The 22,224-nt window shown below is 48.0% G+C and overlaps 1 protein-coding gene across 3 annotated transcripts in view; it reads right to left on the reverse strand.

Moving 5' to 3' along the window:
- The window catches only part of NTRK3 (neurotrophic receptor tyrosine kinase 3), a 205,624-nt gene that overhangs the window by 162,044 nt on the left and 21,356 nt on the right, over positions 1-22,224 (reverse strand). For all 3 annotated transcript variants that reach the window (XM_085070424.1, XM_085070425.1, XM_085070426.1), the window contains exons 2-3: positions 12,136-12,210; positions 10,625-10,696 (exon numbers count right to left, since the gene is read on the reverse strand). In XM_085070424.1, the coding sequence (XP_084926550.1) occupies positions 10,625-10,696; positions 12,136-12,210 (147 nt within the window). The remainder of the gene's footprint in view (positions 1-10,624; positions 10,697-12,135; positions 12,211-22,224) is intronic.

The following is a 22,224-nucleotide window of genomic DNA, read 5'->3' on the forward strand; positions in this document are numbered from 1 at the left end:
AAATTTTCCTGACTCAGGGAGGGGTGCCAGAGGCTGGGATGGACTGGGATGGTGCCGAGAGCTCTGCAGAGCCTCTGAAGAAAGAAAGGGGTATAAATATGAATATATATATATATATCCAGCAATAGCAAAACAACAGGGCATACGGCAGGCTAAGCTCTCGGCAGACTCTGCTAAATGGTTTCCAATTAATTAACTGATTACATGATAGAACAGAAGGGGATTCAAGTGAGTGCTGTTGACCTTTAAGAATAATTAATATCATCAGGATAGCAAAACTCGTCCAAGAAAAATAATTAGGAAGATTCTAATATTGCCTCCAAAGCCACATTGAAAGAGGTGAGGAAGGTTCTGGTTAATTCAGAGGCACAGTTCCCAAGTATTTCCTAGCAAAGCCATTTCTCCCTTCCACTTGCTTCCCCCAGCAGATCTCCCACACACATGTGCTTCTTCCCTATCCCAGTCAATCCTCCCTCTCCTTTTCAGATCCATTTTCCCTGTCACCTCTTCTACACTCCATCCCCCTTCTGCTCTCCATTTCTCTCCTAAAGACTCCTTGCTCCAATCCCTTGCTGTAACCTTCTCTCTCCAGCCTGGTCCCTCTCTCTCCCACAGCCTCATCCCATTCCCTGCTCATCTTTGGCCAGTCCAGAGCTCCACTCTGCCTTCCTGAACCTCAGGAAGAAGCCCTGGTCCCTCCATATGACATCAATACACTTTTAATCTCCAGTCATTGGCAGTTTCATAGGCTGACAGAAGGCAAGCACTACATGTAATCCCAAAAAAGCCCTTCCACTGCTTCTCCTCAGCAGTCAAATCCATCACAGAGGCTGGTCTGGGAAGCAGATGTAAGAGATGCACAGCAACAGGAGGAAGATGGGAAACTTGTGAATCTCTCATCTCCATTACACCTCACCAAGCACATGAATGCTCCCACTTCTCAATATTTTCCTTGCTTCTCCTTTCCCAGTTTTCTTGGCCCCAAGGCCATGCGTGGGAGAGGGGCTGGAAAGCCATTCAGCCAAGCAGGAACTGTAGTGCTGAGCTTCTCAGGGAAGGTAGCCTGAACACACTGGGAGTGAGGTTACAAGAGCAGCCAACATTTCTTGTGAGGGAAACGTGAAAAAACCAACCCTGGAACGAAACTCACCTTTTCAGCGAATAAATTTCCTCTGCTACTTATTATCATTAAAACTTCTGTGGCTTGACACTTCACTAAATTATAGATAAAAGGAAAAATGGTCTTCCTGGGCTCAGGAAAGCAGGCTTCTGCCAGAGCCCTGTGTTTACAGCAGCTAATGAAAAGAAAGCCTGCCATTAGCCTGCAGCACTCGCCCCACCTCGGCAGGGAGCAGAGCTACCTGCACCCCCAGCACTGGGAACCTGGCAGGAGCAGCTGGGCACCACGAGGGACCAGAGCTGGGGACAGGCAGGGGCAGTGGGCTGGCACGGAGAGCTGCACACGTGGGGAGCCAAAGGGCCCACACCGTCAGCCAGCAGAGATGGCAGCTGCCACCTCCATGCTGTGCAGAGCCTCCTGGCCGCAGCAGGAGGTGAGGCTGACATGCTCCAGCTACGCCTCATCAAATGACAAGAAAAACACTCAGCCTGGGAGACAGACAGCACTGAGCAGGAGCTGCCTTGAGCCAGGCTGCTGCCTCCTTCAGTGCCTGTGGGGTGGGCATGGGGAGCAGGGACACAGCAGGTGACACAGCCAGGGGCACACCTGAGTGTGGGCATTAGGAGCATCTCTGCTCAAAAACCTGTTGGCAGCACCTGAGCACACAGGGAGGAGTCATGCTCTGAGCAGAGACCTGCCTGCAGCCACACCATGATGTGCCTCCTGACAGCCCAGGGCATGCTTGGCTGAAGGGGACAGGGGACTGGTGGTGACAATGCAGCCAGAGCCCAGTGAAGCCTGCTTGCTACACTCCACGCTTATAACCACCTTGAAAGCAGAAACACGCTTTGCTTTGACAGTTAACTCTGTCAAAACAAGCAAGAATGTCTGTAGACAAAAGTTACATTTTTCCCATTCTTTTCAATGCATGATGTACTTAAAAAGAAATAGTATTTTTTTTCTGGTCACTGTGAGGAATATTTTCAAATGAAAATACTAATCACCACAAAGCACTGAGTGCTTCAGAGTGCAGCAGGCATTCCTTCATTATTCTGAGACAGCAAATTACCCACAATTATCAACACGCACAACTGGATACAACAAACATTTAGCCAAAGCCCACGGATTGTGGTTGCAGCGAGGTTGGATGGCAGATGTCCTAGAGAACTACTCATGTGAGAAACCCCCAGACAGCAGCTGGGTAGTGATGCTGCAAAACAAATCCATCCACGCTGCAGAGCACAGCCAGTGCCAGGAATCACTGCAGTTCAGAAAGTTAGTATTCACAGAATCTTAGAGAGGTTTGGGTTGGAAGGAAGCTTAGAGATCACATCGTTCCAACCCCCCTGCCATGGGGAGGACACCTTTCACCAGGTCAGGTTGCTCAGAGACACATCCAGCCTGGCCTTGAACACTTCCAGGGGTATTGCAGCTGTCAAACAGGCAGCTGGGCAGGCTGGCTGCACGGCAGGAGAGATGGAAGAATAAAGGCACTGCTGGCAGTGAAGCCAACCTGGGCACCCCACAGGCAGCCTCACACCCCCACAGCTTGCAGCTGCAGCCCCGAGTGCACAGCACTGCTCCCCGAGAGCCACGCGGGGCTGGAAGGTGAAGGAGCTTGTTCCAAGGGAAGGGCAAAGGAGGCAGAGGGCAAACTTCAGGCTGGGCTGGCAGGGCAGGGAAGCCAGGAGAATTCAGTGCGGGCAGTGAGAGGGGATGGGAGCAGGAGGACGGGAGCAGCCGCCGGCCCTGTCCGTGGTGCTGAAGCGCATCCCCGCGGGGCGCAGGGCACGGGAATGGCCATCCCGCCGGACATCCCTGGGAACAGTGCTGGGAATGGCCAAACGTGACCTCAGGCACGAAACATGGTCATCCTCAGGCACTAGCACGGTTAAAGGCATGGTCACCCACAGCTCCTCGGGGAGGCACACCCCTGGCTCTCACTGGCAGCCCTATAAACACAGCCTCTTGCATCTGATATAATTCACAGTTCATCCCTTCCCAAATACAAATAAGGGGAGGAGGTTAGTGGGAAACTCCACCCCTCGACCAGTATTCTAATAAAATTTTATAATTCCAATAAAACTCATGACTGCCTAACTTATGACATTTAAATTCCTGCCTTGTCACACACCATCATGAATTAATGTCCCATCATTCATGCCCTGTCGTATCTTATTGCTCAAATAGCATATGATTTTAATGTTTCTATTTTTCTGCCCTGGTGCTTATTGCCAGTACACCAAAAAGGGAAAACCAGCCCCACAATCATACTGTTAGTAAACCAGGATCTTGGAAAGAAAAATCCCAGGATAGATAACTTCTGTGGCCACTTCCACTCATCCTGCCATGAGTGTTCTCTCCCCCAGCAACTTTCAAGCAGGTTTCCCCCTCCCAGGGAGGGTTCCTCCTCCCTGTGCAACTCCTCTCACAGTGGCACAGGTAAGAAGTGGCACACTGGGCAGGTAAGAAACACTTTGCACCACAGGGTTTGGGGAGGAAGCAAGAGGGACAGCCAGAGGCTCTTTCTGAACACCTCCATGCTGCAGGGAGCTCAGAAGACTAGAAACAAGATCCATTCCTTGTCATGCCCAAATCTCCAGAAATCAGCTCATTCTGTGCTGCTGGTGGTCTCAGATGTAGTGATGTTTAACCAACACTCAGCTACATCTCATCTTCAGGATCACATCCAGGAGGAATGTTGTGCCTGTTTTTGAGGGGAAGCTCACCACAAGAAATCCATCAAACCACTGCTGCACAGCAAAGACTAGGTCTGAGGCTGACACCCCAAACTCCCCAACTTGTATGAAGTTCACAGTTTACTCCAATCTTGTAAAAAACAAAAAAAAAAAAACCCAGGACCTTTGCAAAAACCACAGCTGCCCATTCCACATGTCAGTCAAAAGACAATTGATCAAATTTCAGAAAAGGAAATAACTCTCACAATGTAACTGGAAAGAGAATCTCAACATTTCAAAGGAAGGAAGGAGAGACAAAACCACAGTACAATCCCAAGAGCCCAGGTACCAGAGTGGTAGACATTACGTGAGAATCTGAGTGGGCAAAACTTATTTGTGGCAGAGCTACTGTAACTCATCTTACAGTGCAACAGCATCCCACAACTCAAGGCATTGCATTTCCTTAGAAATCATAGAAGGTGTTATGTGTCAAATAGATCAAATAAAAGCAGAGAAAATAAGCGTTATTCCAGGTTTTAAGATGAGGAACTGAAGCAGGACAAATCTTGGCACAAAGCATGAAGTTCTTGAGTTGGAAAGTCTCAGGTCCCACTAGAGTACATCAGTCACAAACTCACTGCTCCCCCTTCTATCACAGCACAATAAACCCTCTCCACAGCCAAGAAGAGCAGCCAGCAGCCAGGAATTTGTTACCCAGCCCTCTGAATGCAGGTCAAATGATTTCAACCCAGCCTGAAGGAAAGCCACAGTCCTGCAGGGAACTGGTCTCTCCCCTGGCCTCATGCACAAAGGCTGGTAAAGGGCAGGGGACACCTCTGCCACTGCAGCAAAAGGAGTAGCTGCAGTTAACTGCTTATCAGTCACCTGAGGCAGGAAACTGGGAATAAACATGCCATCAAACCCCTGCTGCCGATTAGCATAGCAGCAAGGACCTGCACTACACTGGCATCCAGGGGACAAAACAGATGGGGAGCAGAACAGGAAAGTTTATGGAAGCAGAGGAGATGTTACAGCTGTTTATTTTAGTGGCTGTGCTATAGGCATGCCCAGAATTTTATAGAACTAGAGACATATGGGGGAAAATGCCTCCCTGAGTAAATTGCAGCACAGAGATTTGATCTTGGAAGGGGCTGGAGCAGGAACTGCTCCAAGCTGCCTGTTTGGTTAGGGATAGTAAAGGAATATTCACCTAATGGAACTTAAAGGCTGTATAAAACTCTCTCTCATGCTTCTTATTTTGCCTATATTCAAGGAGAAGTTTGGTTCCTATTTAGGAAATGCAAAATAAAACACATTAAACGATCAAGGAGGTGGTTTAGTTAACTGCATTTTCCTGCACCTCCCCAGTGAACTGAGAGCTCACATACTGTCATGCACTGCGCCCAGCTGATACACACAGCCTCGTGAGGCTGCATTGACTCAGGAGCACGGATGAGAAATCAAGAGCAATTAACACACAGCACTTTGGGTTAGGAGGAGAATGCCAGGATGGGTTTGACAGCAGCGCAGTGGTGAAAGGACAAAGCAGGAAGAAACCATCAGGAAGGAGGAAGAAGGGTAATAGGATATCCAGGATCAAGCAGAGGTCTGCAGGCAGGCACAGGGCCTGGAGCTGGGTATGGATAGAGCAAAAGAGAAAGAAAGTTTAACCCTGATTCATATCTAATAATGGCTCTTTCAGAGCAAGACAATAGATTATTAACCACTGAACAGGGAAAAGTGACCCTCAAGGCATGATGGAGAGGAAACTGTTCCACTTGGAATAATTCAGCATCTGGTACTTTTATTTCTTTATTTAGTGTAAGATCTCAATCAAGCTCCCAGACACACAGAGTAAAGAAAGTGAAGTTTGCCAGTCTTGCAAGAGGGCTGCCTGCAGCCCTCTGAAAGCACAGAGGCCTCAGTGGATGGCTTTTTGGATGACTACAAGTCCTGTCCTGAAACAGCACTGAAGAGGGCAGAGGGCAACTCACCAACTTCATACTCCCTCAGCCCCTGCAGTTTTCAGGAGATGCAGCCTTATGTCTTTCCTATCTAAACCTAAACCTGTAACATGATTCTGGGAATCCCCATGTCAAAGCTACATTCAATACCAAGGTACCAGTTCATTTGACACTATACCACTGCCCTGAACCAAACCAGGACACTGAAGCCAACTCCATCCTCAGGGAATATCACAACCCACGAAGGACATTCTGGGAAGCTCCAGCTTAATCACAGCTCAGATTTGCCTGGGAAAATAAACCCATGGATCAGCCAGCTCAATCCTTCAACAGGCAAAGCAGGTCCCTGCAGCATTCCTACCAGCACCTCCCAGCTTTTCCCCAGTCCTCATTTTGGGGAGAAAGAGACCAACGTGATCACACAGATAGAAACATCTGTGGAGCTGGTGATCTGACCACACCATACTCAAAAACGACTACACTCAGCACAAAGCACCCCAGGGTCTCCATCTTTAAGACTTTTGGGTGAAGACTGGAAGGGAAAGCTTGATCTTTGATGCTGTCCTCTGGCAGACAGCACAGAGAGAGTGCTCTTTGATAGAAGCTATGTCTGGGCTGACCCACAAACTAATTTAGAGCATGTATAAACCTCCAGAAGACAGTTTAAGAAGAGCCTCTGATGCAGACGGAAATGGCAATTATTAATTTTCCAAATAGAAATCTGACTACTTAAGCCTTATTTAAAAGCATGCCTGTCTCTGTAATTACGCAGCCCTAATTTGTTTTCTTTACTACACATTAAATAAGGTGTGCACAATTACCCTCTGCAAATACAAGGCAGTGCCTCCTGACTGGCTGGTTGAGTACGCAGCCGCCCAGGAAAACATTTAGAGGGAATCACAGCCTCTTAAGTACCTTCTCCCAGTAAAGGGTGACTGAGGCACTGCAAATATCAACTTGTCTGGCTGCAGACATAGACTCTGCTCTCCTACATGCACAGCTCTACTGTCCCACAGCCAGGGAAGGTCCTGTTCTCCCCTGTGCACCAATTCCTGGTGCACAATTCTCCTGTGCCTAATGAGGAAGATGTTAATGCTGAATTCTTCCCCACGAGGCACTAAAACAGCTTCTCTTTGCTCTGCCTATTTTCATGATATGTGTAGGAAGATGATAACCTCCTGACTTGCAACCCTCTATCAAATTCAGATAAATTGGCCAAAGATTTCCAGTGTCATTAGGAGAACAGGGAGAGTGAGAGCATGCAAGGCTCTTTCCTCAGTAAGCTGTGCTAAACACAGCAACACAGTAAATATGTATTCAGATGGTTTATGTGTCTCAAATTTGGGAACGATACCATCCTAAAGTTTCCTTGTACAGCCTCAAGCCAAAGACTGAGCTTTTCTGTCAACACAAAAGATTTTCTCTGTTCAGCCGCATCACCTGCTAACACCAACATCCAGAAATCTTGGCTACAAGGGCTCAGTCTTCCACAACCTAGACCTGTTGGTCCTTGCAGGGATTGTCCAGGACCATCCCAATAATAGCCAAAGTGCTGTCAAAGACGCACAGGAATTGGACAAAAAACCCACCAATACAACTTCTCCTAGGGAGATGATCTCAAGTAAAAGCACAAAATGACATTGGAAGATACCCAGTTTAGATCACACATCCACCCCTATTTAGCACTCATTCAGTATTTGTTTTAGAAGGACTCAACTGTCTCAGCCCCACCTGCAGCAGCATAGGTAGATCCACCTTGCAAAATCCACTGTTGTATTTTGGATTGTCTCCAAAATTGAGGCTTCACATCATCAATGACCAGAGAGGCCACAGAGCCCTAACTGTCCACATTAAAGAAGAAGGAAGAGGAAACCAAAGCTATTTCTAGATCCACACCTCTGACTCCCAGTCACCCATCACTCCTCCACAGATTAGGTTGGCCTCAAGCCTCTTGCACTTAATACACCTAATTCCAAACCTTGGAAGGACAGGAATGACCCTGCCAGGCTGCACTTTGGAGCTCTCTGAGGTCTACCACTTGAGCAGCTGAATGCTGAAAATTCCCTTCATGGGTTTCCCACCTTTCCTCCCTGACTCTGTGATGGGGAAGGGGGGAAAAAACCAAGCCAAGCTTCACCCAAACCCTCACAAACCTGAGCTCCTGCAATTAGAGCTGGGATAAGTGATCTGCTTGTGATTGCACAGCTGGGGTCTGAAGACAAGCGCGTGCACAGAGGAAGGGCCAGAAATAGATGTTACTGGGAGAAGGCAGAGCTATCTGGCCCATCTGAGAGGAGGAAACCTTGATGAAAGGCACTGGGGAAAAAACTCAGTTCAGCAGGAAGTTTTGATTTAACCCAGAATGGGAAGGGAGGTGTGTGGGGTGGAAATAAACTTTGGAGACCTCAGAGCTTGTACATGAGTTTCAAGTAAAAAAAAAAAGGCTCAGAGCCAGCTTGTAACACCCTGCAAAGGTCTGGCCCAGGGTCCCCACAACCCTGTGCTAACCCTTCCTGGCAGTGAAACCACTCTGTCATTTATTAGACACATTTGTCATGTTATTGACTCAGCTCCACCAGCAAACATCCAAACAGCCATCACAGGAGAAGAAAAACCAGAGCAGCTGTGAAAAGGCATAGCAGTAGTTCAACAAACCTTAAGCACCATCCCAAGGTCCCAGCCCTGCCTGCAGCCCCACCACGAAGGGACTGGGACAGTATCCTTCACTCCTATCTGCTACCATACCTGGTTACAGCAGCCCAGGACTTAGAGCAGAGTGACATTTCCATTAATCCTTTTATCCCTGGCTCCTACGCGTGGAGGCTGCAGAAAATGTCAGCCCTTTGAGCTGAGCTCCCAGGGAGGCTGCAGAGCAGCCAAGGAGGAACCTCGATGTGCTGGCAGAGTGCTGAGGCCATGGAGGGGATCCTGGGTGTCACCAGCCACCTGCCAGGCTGTGCAGAGCCTGGGGAGCCAGCCTGAAAAAAGCTGCCTGGCTGCAAGGAGCAGTGGCATCATGGGCTGAGAGCCTTTGGGAAGCAGCAGGGAGTCACCATCCCTGCAAGCAGCAGGTCTGCATCCTTGGCTGTCCAGCAATTTCCCAAAGGGAACATCCACCTCACAAACATCCACACTGCCAAGTCCCAGGAACAGCATCAAAACCCACTGGCAAACGCCAACCAAATAATATACTTACTTGCCTCAAGCTTCAAAAGCAAGGAAAGAAAGATGTTAGGAACATGATCAATCTTACACGGCCCAAGCAGTAAACAAACACATATTTCATCACCACGTACCAATCCTAACTCTTGACACAAGATGGATGTGGGGTTTTTTCCACTCACAAAAGTAATTCCAAAAGACAAAAACAAACACTTTGGGGAAAAGCAGCAACAATTGCCTGTGTACACATTAATGGCACATTCAGCCTCAAAGCAAGCATACATGGCCTTCTAAACTCCTACGACATCCAAACTAATTTCATCAGGAATCAAATGTTATTCTTTTTATCTGCTAGATACATAAACAGCAACTGCACAATTGACAAACAACCCTCCAAAAAAAAAATTCAATTGAGAGTGGTTCAGAGAGAACGCTTCCCAGGAACAAACAACTACAGAAAACACAAAACAAATGCTACAAATGAAAATAACAAGGAGCAGAAATCAGGAAAATCCCAGTGGTCAGCATTAACAAAGGCTTATTATGAAAATATGCAATTCTTTAAGCTCAAAACATGCAGTGCATGTTCACAATGCCCTCAACTATTCATGCCCTTTGGTACTGCAGATCTTCTATTTAGCAAGTACTTTACTGTCACTTAGCAACTGTAAATGGTTTTCCAAAAAGGAAGCTTTTGGGGTTTTTCAGTTCACATCATCTCTGAGCAGACATCAAAAGACAAATCTATCCTGCTCTGCAGGTCGCATCTATCTCCTTGCCCCAGGAACAAGTCTGTATCGATGGCCAATGCACCCACACACTAAATGGATGCACTTTTTCATGGAAGAAGGCACTAGCACTGCTTTCCAAAAAGCAGGGATAAACACAGTCTCCCTCCAGCCCATACCCGAGGCCAGGGTCTCTCACCAGCCCCTTTTCACCTTTCATATCTACAGTGGAGCAGAGAGGGGTTTGATCTTGGACACAGCCACTTGGACAAAATATTTCAAGTCCACAGAGCACCTTGCAGTGGCCTGAAATTCAGGATTTATCACCTTGGAAAAGTAAATACACATCTAGAGAAGAAACCAGTGCCCTTGGCCTCAAGGATGTGGAAGTTCCCTGTGACACTCACTGCTCACAAGTTAAAGATGCCCCAGCAGCTGGACACTTGTGCAGTGTCCCATGATTACAGGACTGCAGCCTCTTGGGCACAAAACATCCCTACCCAGGCTGCTGCAGACGCCAGTTTAAGACGTCAATAATTAGGAGCAGAGCTGGCAGCCCCACACCCCAGGATTTGTGTCAGAAAAGCAGCGTTTGGTTCAAAGCTAACGAGCAGGGCAGGCTCTGGCTGTGTGCTGGGGAGGGCAGGCAGCCACCCCCAAACTCCTCAGAAAGGGAAATGTGCAGCAACCACCAGGCTGCTAATGATGCGAGAGCTCGTTAGAGAGCCCATCAAAGCCAGGGCACTTCTTAGGAACCCAAACCGTTCAGCTTCCCAGCAGGAACTCTCCCCATCCGGCATTGCAGCCCATTCCACTTCCCTGTGTATTTACTTTTCCACCTCCTGCCCTTTCCCACCAGCATTCCCCTTCCCTCTCCTTGCTGTTCCCCACAGACACTTTGAGGATCCACCTTCGGAATCACATTTCCCTAAGGAGCAGAGGGGAAAGGGGACAGGAGCTGCTGGCACTTACATGTAGTGCAGGTGAGGGTTCTTGGCAAAGGCTCGTGGCTGGATGTTTCGTAGTCCTGAGTTCCTGATTGTCCTGCAGAGAGAGGCAGAAGGGCAGCAATGGAGTCAAGGCAGACAATTGCTTTAAACCCCTGCTCAGCTCGTGAGGTGTGCTGGGAGCCCTCAAATCCACCCACCCATTCCCAGGAGGCACATCTGTCCCCAGGCAGCCTCCACGAGCTACAAGCAAAGAGGAAATCAGGCTTTTCATCTTCATCTGATGTGGTAATGCAGCACAGGCTCAGCACAGAGCAGCTGCTGGGTGAGGTGAGGCTCCCACATCCACCAAGGCTTGCTGGGGTGGCACAAGCCATCTCCTGCTCATCTCTCCCTCCATCTTCACAAGCAGCACTGCACAGCAAACCTAACCCCCAGCAAAGTCATCTCCCATCTTCATATCCAAGAGAAAACCCTGCTGCTTGCAGCCCTGATAAGGAGGGGTATTTTCCATAGGGAATTCTGGATCTTGAAGGGAGAAGAATCCTTTTCACAGCCTAGTTCAGAAAATCACTATCAGTACTATGATCAGGATTTATCAATACTCTCAAGCACAAGCTGTGGCTTTTGGGGATGGTTCTGTGCAAGGCCAGGAGATGAACTTGATGATCTTTGTAGGTCCCTTCCAACTCAGCATGTTCCATGATTTTGTGAATATCTGCTGTCCCTGTTGCTTTGTTAGGTGAGGTGAGAACAACAGCCAGCCTGCTTACAAGTGGTTTGTGTGTTAAAAGTGCAGCTTGCTGGAATTTGGTTACTGAGTGCTCAGCCCCATATACCTCCTCCAGCCCACAGGGGAGCTGCACTGCATGTAAAGCTCCCAGTGAAACACATTATTAGTCTCTGATTAGCCCTGAGCAACACTCTGCATCTCACACAAGCAGCATCCAGGGCATTCACAGACTCAGAGGATGTAGGAGGGGAATTAAGAGATTGGGTGGCATCCTTGCTTGGCCAGGCTTCCCAAGCATCTGGAAAGTCCCTTCAATCTCATGGACCTCAGTTTCCCCTCCATGACGCACAAAACTGACCTCTCCCCATGCTCAGAGAGCTGTGCAGGGAGATGCAATTCCCTTATTGCGCAGCAGCACCGTGATGGTAACTGCACTAAATGAGGACCAACAGCCCAGCAATGAAGGATTGGTGGAGACAGCTGGAATTTTACATTGTGGGGCTGAAATGAGTCAGAGCAACACATAAGCTCAGAATCAGAACAGCAGGGGAGAGGAGAGGTCAGGGCTGATGTGTGTTGACAGAGCTGTCAGGAGCTAGCAATCCTCCTCCTCACAGACCCAGCCAGGACCAAAAAGCATTTCATCTCCATTTTGTGGAGTCTCATAGCAAAACACGGTAGATCCAGCAGCTCAAACTGGCAGCATGGAGGCTGCAGAGGGAAGGAAGCCATGGCTCTGCTGGAAGGAAGGGGCTGCCCTGGCCCATTCCCATTCCCCTCCCCAATGCACAGGACATACTCACAGCCTCTGGAGTCCCGTGTACAGCTCCATGTCAACGGCGTTCAGCGTCTGCAAGTTCTTCCAGTTCTCTATGTGTCTGTGGAGAAGAAGGAAAGGCTCAGCTGTGGCACAACCAGATGGCTGCTGAGCCCATGCCAGGGACAGCACACAGAGGGAGGATGTCACACCCTACCACCCAGCCCCATTCTGTTTTCCCAGCATTTTGGAAAAGTAGAATAACATGGGTTTACCCACAGTTTTGAGTGTGGAATGTGCAACCAGCCATTGAATTTCCTTGCCCAAGTCATTGCCCCTCACTGCACACATCAGTGAACAAAGACACTGTTGAAACGGGTCGTTCAAAAAAAGTGAAAGCAAATAAAACCTCTCAACAAAAACTTAGGGTCTAAATGAAAAAAGTAATATATTTATCCAGTCTCTAACTGGGGTGGATAAACAGGGCCCTAGTCTTTGCTGGCTGGAAGTGCTGCTGGCAGGAGAGCACCAAGTTTAGTTTGGAAACATTGCCTTTATTACAAATTCCTCAGTCGCCTGGGGCAATCTGACAGGTATGTTATAGAGAACAAAAACAGAAATAGATCTGTCACCGCAGGATCATTTTCAGTAAATATTAGAGGCGGGGGAAGGTGACAGATCAGCAGCCCCAGAGAACAGGGTCCCCTGTTATCAGCAGCACAGGAGTGATGCTGGCAGCAGTGTGGCTGCCTGGCTGGGGCCACAGGCCTCTGCTAAGAGGCTGCAATGCTGTGTGGTGTGAAAGGAGTTCAGTCCTCATCTCCCAGGCAGTCCTTGGCCATTCCTGGCCTTCTCCCAGATTAAACTCAGACACCCTCCCACCAGAAAGCACAACCATTTTCAAGAGGGTCTTTGCTGAGAAGCAGGTGGAGGTAGTCCTGTCTGAAAGTCTACTGAGAGGGGGGAAAAACATCTGGCAGATCCCCTTGGACAGTATGTGAAAGAAGTCCAACTTCGAAGTCTCTGAACACGTGCACCCAAGCTCACATCTGCCTTGATGCAATAGTTGGCTTTGGACTTGACCCTGGAGAGGGGAAACATCTCCAAGTGATGAAGGATTAGAGGGATGAGAAAGCACTGAGAACTATCCTGTGATTGTAGGCAAGAAGGTTGCAAGACCCCACATGGTGGTCCAGAGGGTGAGCAAGAAGAGGGATCTTAGACCACTTCCAGAGCAGTTACAGGGGCCACAAGTTCCTCCTCCAACATTTTCTATGCCTTGTGCTTGCACAAAAACAGATTAATTAGCGTGACAGAAGCACATGGACCTACTTGAGCCACACCCTAAATAACATCCAGCTCAACAAAAGTAAAACACAAAGCCTGGAGTAAATCTCATCATATTTCTCTGCTCTCACCATGCAGATCCAAGATAAGCAGAGACCCACAAGAGTCACCTCTGCTTTCCACGTGTTCCATAATTTGTCTACACACTCAGAGGGGTAAGTCTAAGGACACAGCACAAGCTCCCAACTGCTCCTGCATGGCAGGGAAAGTCACAGTTCATCCCCAATGCCCTGCTCATCAGCTCGGATCACCGCTGTCCCAGACAGAATGAGAAACAGGACATTACTACAGCAACTTCTCGTTCCCTGCCAATGTCTGAGGCCCCTGTGGATATTTCCAGAACAAAACACAGGCTGGGAGGAGTCAGTCAAGAGACCCAAGAACTCAGTGAAACCCTTTGGAGTCGAGGCAGGGCTGCCAGCTCAGGTCCTGGGCCACGAGATTGAAGGACTGAGCAAGGACAGAAACACAGCTTGAAAATATTTCCCATCTGCAACTCCTACATAGAAAAGTGAGGGTCCTCCAAGAGAAAGAAGGAGCACAGGAAGGAGGGTGGGATGATATGGGTTTACTTTCAGAGCATGCTGAAGCTACAGCATCCAAGCAATGACCTTCAGGGAGGGATGGAGCAGCCCTGAGCCAGGAGTTAGGGAACAACCACAGCTGGGAAGGAGGCGGCGGCCAGATTGGCTCTTGTTTTATTGATTGTGTTTGCTAAAAAAAGTCAAGGTTATTTTTGACCTGACACTCAAAGCCATGTGGGCAGTGTTCTAGAAGAGACAGAAAAAGACCTGAGCTTGTTCCCAGTCACATGCCCAGGCATGAATTTCCTGACTCAGCACTGGTGTGTGTTGGTATTGGGGTGTCCCCATGGCCAAGATCCCCCTCCACAGTGACATAACACTAGACTGTAAATACAATCCACAACCTGTGTTCCAGCCTCCCAAACAAAGCCCATGAGCTTCCTGAGCCAGATAGGCTTTGGTTCATTATTTAACAGAGACACACCACACCCATGGAGAGAAACATGAAAAACAGCAGTGGAAACACACATGCACACACACAGATAGGATACTCCCCCAAGCCAGCAGCTGCTTTATGTAGAGTGCAACGCAGGGAAGTAACAATTAGGTGCACAGGTCAGCAAAGGTCCTTGAGTCCTTTAAGCTACACAAACACCTCCTTCCTCAGGGATTTGCAGAAATGGCTTTTCCCCTTTTATCTCTGATTTTTCAACTTAGCACGAGTTGCACCCTTGCTCCTGGAAGTGACTAATCAGTCTTGGTTTACAACCACCTCAAAGATACATCAGGAAAAATATTTTCTTTGGTTCCCTATTGCTTTAGAAAGAATAGTGTCACTTTGCACTGGCTGGGTTCACCTAAACCCGCTTAAAAAACAAAACAGAAATGCATCTTATTCTGAAAGCTCCAGGAGTCAAGCTGTGATTGCAAAATTGGCAGTTGTTGCACAGGAAAGCAAACCAACCAAGCGGAGAAACTCCACCCCTGAAACTTAAGTCCCTCTCATGTCCTTTAGTATCTCTTCAGTATCCCACTCTTTTCCTTCCAGGGTTTTGCTTGCCCTAGAAATCTTATATCCTCCCACTTGCTGCTGAAGACCGAGACCTTCCCTCCTCCTCTGCCTCGGTTCATTAACCTGGCAGGAGCACGGGTGCCTGGTTCACACCAAATACAGCTGTGACAGCTCCCAGCCCTGCCCTGCTCTCCTCAGGCAGGTGTTGAGGTATGAATTACAGTCAGTGGACTGCAGTTTATTCCTCCTTGCACATCTCTAAGTACATATTCCTGTGGCATTCCTCAGTTATTACTAAGGCAAACTGCACTTCTGCAAGACCCAAAAGCTTCAAGAGCTTTACCATACTTCACAAATCCTGAGGAGCTCACCACGTGCAGATCCACCTAGACTCATATCCAACTTCTAATTGAGACCATATGAGGTGCACCACTAACACAGATGATGTTGTCACTTATTTTTGGGTGGAGGATGGAGGGTAGGGCATGTTTGTTTAAATACTCACTTCCTTCTCATACTTCTTGTTTGTTAGAAGGGTCCTGCTGTTCCCAGTCTCCTTGCTTGCACTGTAGAGCTGAATTACACCATGCCTTCTACAGACCAAGCAAATTCCACCTTGGGGTAAACAAAGGCTTTGCCCTCCCAACTCAAACAGAAATGTTGCACTTCTCATTCCTAACCCAAATGTACTCACTTGCATTTTATATCCATATTCTTCTGTGTCAAAACTGTCTTTTCTTAAGGAGCTCTTTTTCTTTCCTGGCACTTTTCCCTCCCTCCTTTACAAGCAGGAGCCAGGCCCACCCAGCCATCATTTACTACATGATGCCAGCTCTTCTAAGGCAGCACATCTGTACCTGTGAAGTGCAAGGCAAATTGTCTCAAGTGCCCTGAAGAGACACTAACTCACATCCCAGAAGTGATGCAGCTATATTGCTCAGGCAGAGTTCTGGCAGCAAGGTTATTTTGCTTCTGATTTCAGACCCAACACAACTGATGCTCGCACTGGGTGATCAATGCAAGAAGAACCACTGTGATAGACACATAGGAAATGGCTCTCTATTTGCTTTATCAGCCTATTTAAGTCTCTTTTCCTCGAGTCATAGTGACCAAAAGCACAAAGCAGTCTCCAGGAGATCTCACTTGTGTAACAGCACAAGCAGCTCCCCAGTTACACTGAATAAACCTTGAGTTGCAGCCTGAGATCACACTGGCCTTTATCACAGTCCCATCAGCTTGTGTTTACCCCATTATTAAGCATTGCACCAAGCATTTCTATCCACCAGGTTATTTCCAATGGACACCATTTCCTAGCTGGCAGCAAAAGCCTTGTTACACCCACATTTATATTCACCCCACTTGGCATTGGTGAACGTCTTTTGGTTTTGTTTTTGCAGCTCTTCCCGTTGGCCACCCTCACCTCACTCTGTGTCCCCACAGCTCCAGCAGCAAAGCCCATGAGCACCCTCCTGCCACTTGTGTCCTCAACAAAAGCATGAGCCAACATCACCTCCAAGGAGCCTCAGCAGTTCTCATCCTTCAACACCTCCCACCACCACTTCACCTGGCACACCTGGGCTATACAGTGTCTTCTCCAGAAAAACAAACCACTTGTGATGGAATGCAGCATCATATTAACCTCTCATCACAAAGTCATCTCTTTGCTGAGGAAATCAGCTGCCTTTCCAAAGGAAGGCATAGGCTTAGCCTGACAAGAGGTAACAGTAGGAGGCCAACCCTGCATCACACCTCAGCCTCCACGTAACCACAGATGTGCCTTTATAACTTGTTGAAAGCCTTGCAGGCCACTGCAGTCAGACCAATGGTCAATCCCCAGCTCCATGCTGTGTCCCAGTTAACAGCAAACCTGTGAAGCATGAAGCCCTGTTTGTCAGCTCAGCAGCTTGCAAACATCACATCCTGCTCACAGATCCCTGGACACTGTGTGAAGCCAGAAAGGCAGCCAGGTGTCTTTGCCCCTCCATGACAGATCAGCGATCTTGCTGACCATAAGGTCACCAGCTCACAGGGTTTAGGCTTCAGCAGACCTCAAGAAGTGCCAGGACCTTGCCCTGCTTGCTGGAGGGAGGCTGGGAGCCAACAAACCTGTGGGAACAGCAATTCCTTTCATTCCCAGAAGAAAAGCCTGTGTCTGACAAAAAGATGACAGGCTGGTGTAATCTCCTTGAGACAGAACAGCTTCACGTGCTCCCCTTCCAGCCCAGGGCCAATGCAGCAAGGGAGACTGAGATATTCCCTGGGATCCAAACACAGCCAGGCTCATTTCATCCCACATGCACAAGGCAGAGGTGAAGAAACAGCCTCATGCCAATTTACCAAGCGATTAACTTGAGGCTACTTAACGTGTCTGGCCTTCCTTCCCCCTCCTCACACAACAAGGATAACATTTGTCTAATCTCTCTCAGCTTTTCAAGCGTTGTGGTCAATGTCTAAAAAAGGCACCTGATAAGCACCAAGCATTACACAGCATGGGTACACATGTGATCCCCAAATCTGTGTCTATCCCAAACCGGAGGGGAGCGACTTTTCCTGAGGATGCCATCAGCTCCAATCAGTGCCCCAGCAGATGACATGTCCCTGCTGTGCAAGTGCCACCACTCGTGTTTGGATGCTGGGCAGTGAATAAGCTGTGTGCCAGAAATTAGGCAGCACCCCAACACACACACAATTATATTTATTTATACATACATATATAAATATATATTACATATATAATATATATTTTTATATATAAATAGATATAAATAATATTTATATTGCTTTATATAAATTATATATATATATATATGAAAGGCAAGCAGATTGTTTATCTCCTCCCTCTTGTAGGAAAATTGATTCGTCACCCAGGCATATTAAACCTCGCAATCCAGACAGACACATTAGCTTTCAATTACCTGATATGTTTAGCATTATAAACAAACCTCCCGGCATGCCAGCTCCAGACCATGCAAATGTGAATTTGATGGCAATGGGAATAAAGGAAAGATATCTCTGAACCCTTGACCGGTAAGAACTGCCTCATCCAAGCAGAGGTGGTGCAGATGTTGATGGGAAGCCCTGGAAGTTGGTGCAGATCCCACACCCCAGGGCTAAGCACAACCATTGTGGCTACTGCCAGCTCCTTTTATCCATCCCTCACACCCTGCGTGGGGCTGAGGAAGTCATAAAGGAATCAGACATCTTTCACAGTATTATAAGGCACTCATCACATAATTTAATAACTAGAGGCACAAAGGATTTGATTCCCTCAATTTGAAATTTATAAAAGTGAATTGATAACAGAAGCTTAAAGGCAAGTGTGGTTGAATAAAGACTCACAAGGATAACATTTCCCCCATTTAAAGCAGTCTTCCCCTTCCCAAAAAGCATGGAAAGGTCACCCAGCAGTGGATCATTAAGGATAAATTGAGGTCAGTGGGAAAAGGGGGGTAGAGAAAGCAAATCCAGCTTTGCAGAAACAATTATGAGCATAACCCCACAGTGTAATTGTGATTAGTCAAGGTAACAATCATAAAACAGTGCTGTGACACAGCTCCCTCAGCACTGCTCTGCTCCTCCTGCCAAGGTCACACCAGGGTCTGTGGGTGCTGCGGAGTGTGACAGGGATGCACTCAGCCCCCATCCCATGGGTCACATCCAGCCCAGCAGTCCAAAGCAGACCCTTCCAGAAGGGCTGAGCAAAGGACAAAATTCCCAGTTCTCAGCTGAGGAAGATGTGGGAACAACACAGCTCCACACAAGCACAGTGGCATCCCAACAGTCCTCTGGAGAAACTCGACTGCTAGACACAAGCAAGCCACAGGACACAAGGAATTCAGAGAAGACTCCCCCACAGAACACTTTTCAGAAGAGTCTAGACAAGCTTCATGTTCATCCCAACAGCATCTGCCAGGCTGGCCAGGAACATCCACAGGGTGCAGAAAAGCTGCTACTGCCACACTGTCTAACAAGAGTGTCATATGGAGACACCCTACCATGGAAGATGCCCTGAGAAACAGCTTCAAGCTATGCTGAACAGGTTTGAACAGCACTTATTCCATCCTGCATGGCACCCATAAGGACACACAGGAGCTGGACATAAAAAACAGACAGCAGTGCCAGTGTCACCAGATCCTTTGCTTTTGTCCCAGGGACAGGAGATCCTCTCAGGGTGCCTCGTGTTTGTGCATTCACCCAATTCCTTCTCCTTAAGCCTCTGCATCCCCCAGCAGCTCTAGGTGATGACTTACAGAGCAGAGAGCATTCCTTTCAGGGACAGTGTGTCAGTGTTACTAGAGGACAGCAGGCTGCCTGGACCCAGCATGGACAGATGGCCACAGCACACAGGAAGCAGTATGTTCCTGTTACCACGCACTGCATGCAAAGTTTTTCAGTGTAGGGATTTATTCCCAGGCACATGCGTTCAGAAAGGAAGAAATAGGTGCAAAGTAGGATAGCAGAGCTGAAGAAGTGCTGTGGGCAGCAGTGCAGCTGCCACCACAACAAAAACCTGCCCTAATATTCCATCACTATTACTCAGCTAGTCCTGGGGGGGGAGCAGCCCTGGAGTCCCAAGCAAGGACTGAGGTGTCCAAAATCATTCCAGTGCTGAAGAAATGTCATTTATCAGAGATGAGCAGCAGTGCAAAAGCCTCAGGAGGAAGCTCCCAAGGGCTGCAGCATCTCCTGCATGGGGAGCAGGGTTGAGAGGACAGTGCCCCAAAAAACCCCTCTGTATAAGGGCTGGGCTCCTGATTCAGCACCTTGGCACTTCCCAGCTCCTGCCAGCTCTCTCCCTAACTCTTCCTGATTTAATCCCATGACTACCTGAACCCTGCACAGTCCCAAACACCATCCAGAGTGAGAAAGCATGAAATGGGGTGAGCAGTTTTGTCCTGCAGACATGGAGATAAATACACAAATATAGACACCTCGGGTGAATCATCAGTAAAAGTGAGAGTTCACTCCCCACCTGCAGCATCAGCCAAAGCTCACTCCCCTTTCCTTCTGAGCTGCAAAACCAATTCTATTTCCCCAAAAGCACATTTATTTCATTATTCTCTGCCAGGAGAACCTACAAAACCAGTCTTCTGTGCCCAGATAGGTGCTTCCCACAGTTGCACAAGGATCTGGGATGCACAGAGACTCCTGGCTCAGGACTGATAAAAATCAACCTGTGTTTGTCTGACCATACCACATCCCCAAAATAGTCGTGCAGCTGGCTAGGATGGGAGGGCAACCCAAGGACAGGGGAAAAAAAAAATTCCCCTTGGAGTTTTACCACACACAAACCTCAGAGCAAAGCAGCACCCTTTGGGCTCCTGCACCCATGTAAAGCAAGAGTTCCCATTTTTCAGCAGCTCTCCAAGCACCTGCCATGCCCAAAGAAAGGTTGCTTTATCTACGGGATTTCATATGCAGGGAGAGCCAGCAGTGTGCAGCATTTTGTGGTCTTTAAAGATCAAACAGCATTTTAGAGAGGAAGCAGCACCCTGGTCAAAATCAGCTTCAGTAATCACATTCTGCTTTATTAAACCTTCCCTGCAACTTCAAACTGGAAGTCAGATTCCCTCATACTCTCATCCCCAAACTTTTCTGGGGCTTTTCAGAAACTAAACTCTATTTTTTTAATATATATTTGTATATATAAATATATATATTAATACACTAATATAAATAAATATATATTAATATACTAATACAGGCAAAAAAAAAAAAGCTGCCAATCTCTACTCCAAAGGCAGCTGTTTCTCTCCTGGAGAGCACAGTACCTACACACATTAGCAAGACAAGGAGATGCACTAAAAGTAAAGGATCACTAGAGTTCAGTTTGGCAGGAGTTATTCCTGGTAAAGAGTAGTGCCAAAGAGCACGTGGTGGAAAGGAAATCCCCCCAAAAAGGCACAAGGCCTTGGAGATGGTCAAGACAATATTCTGATAGACCATAGTAGCTCAGCTAGGACCCAAAAGGGAGCACTGCCAGCCACATGCACTCATTGCACTTCACGCTGTGCTTGAAGACAGGAAAATGGATGGAGGAGGAAAAGGAGAAAATAAAATCTCCCACAAACTGGCTGTTACTGTGATAGATGGCACTGGGAATGAGGAGGCAGGAACAGGAGTCCAGCAAAAGCAGGCATGAGAGCCAGGAATGAGGCTGTACAAGTGCCATGGCTGGAGGGGACTGCGGTCCTTAATCCAAGACCTGCTGCTACCCACCCACACAAACCTGCAAGCACACTTTCCAAAAACCACAGCCACCATGGGAGTCTCATTTCAGGAGCTCTACATCCACAGGAGCTTCATCTCTAGCCCTGTTTTGATGTAGCTGCACATTTTTGGGCAGATCCTTTCCGTTGCTCCCATGCCTGGATCCTGAAAGCAGCACAGAATCCTGAGCTTGGAGTTCAAACAGTGGATGCCTCTGCACAGTCATGGCCATCCAGCAGCCAAATCCAGTGCCTTGTCACAGCCTCCCATCCTTCTTTAACCTCCTCTGCCTCCCATCGTGCAGTTCATCCCATTTCCAGCTTTCCCACACACAGAAAATCACTGGCCAAGAAAGAGGAGGGCAGAGACAGTCTTTTTGGACTTGGACTCTGTTCCCGTGAAGCTGCTATTTTCATTTTTTTTTCCCCAAACATCTCCCAAGGAGCCTGAACTTTGATCCTCCAGCATTTTGGCTCCTCAGAGGTTTATCAAGCTCAAACAAGCAGGCAGCAGTGCCCTGCTGGGCTGGCTTCAGCCAAGCTCCCAGCCTCTGTCCTCAGGACAGCCATAGGTAGAGAACACCAACATTTAAAGAGACTTTCCAAGGCTCTTGTTACCTCCACAGCATCACAGATCCATCTGCTGCCCATAAAGACAAAGAACCAGGTAAGCTCTCCATTCAGTTTATTTTTGAGCAAACCGCCATGACCCCTCAAGGCTTGTATCTGCACTTCAAATAAATCACAGCCAGCTCTGACCACCCTCCTCAGCAGCAATGGAGGAGCTCCTCCATCACCCAGAAGAAGGCTTCATTCCCCTTTTCCCCAGGAAAAGCCATGAAAAAAAACCTCCTCCCTGCCCTCCACTAAGCTTTCCCCACAAGGATCACACACACACAGCCTTGGCTCTGATTGCAGAGGTGTAAGAACAGAAGCATCACTCAGGAGCAGGGGGATGTACTCATTAGGACATGGTGACTCAGAGCTCTAGGCTTCCCAGGATAACAGGTATTTTGTGGGAAGTCAGCTGGCTCTGGAAAGGA

The sequence above is a fragment of the Lichenostomus cassidix genome, chromosome 10 (genome assembly GCF_008360975.1).
Source record: "Lichenostomus cassidix isolate B80296 chromosome 10, HeHo_3.0, whole genome shotgun sequence".
Taxonomy (NCBI): domain Eukaryota; kingdom Metazoa; phylum Chordata; class Aves; order Passeriformes; family Meliphagidae; genus Lichenostomus; species Lichenostomus cassidix.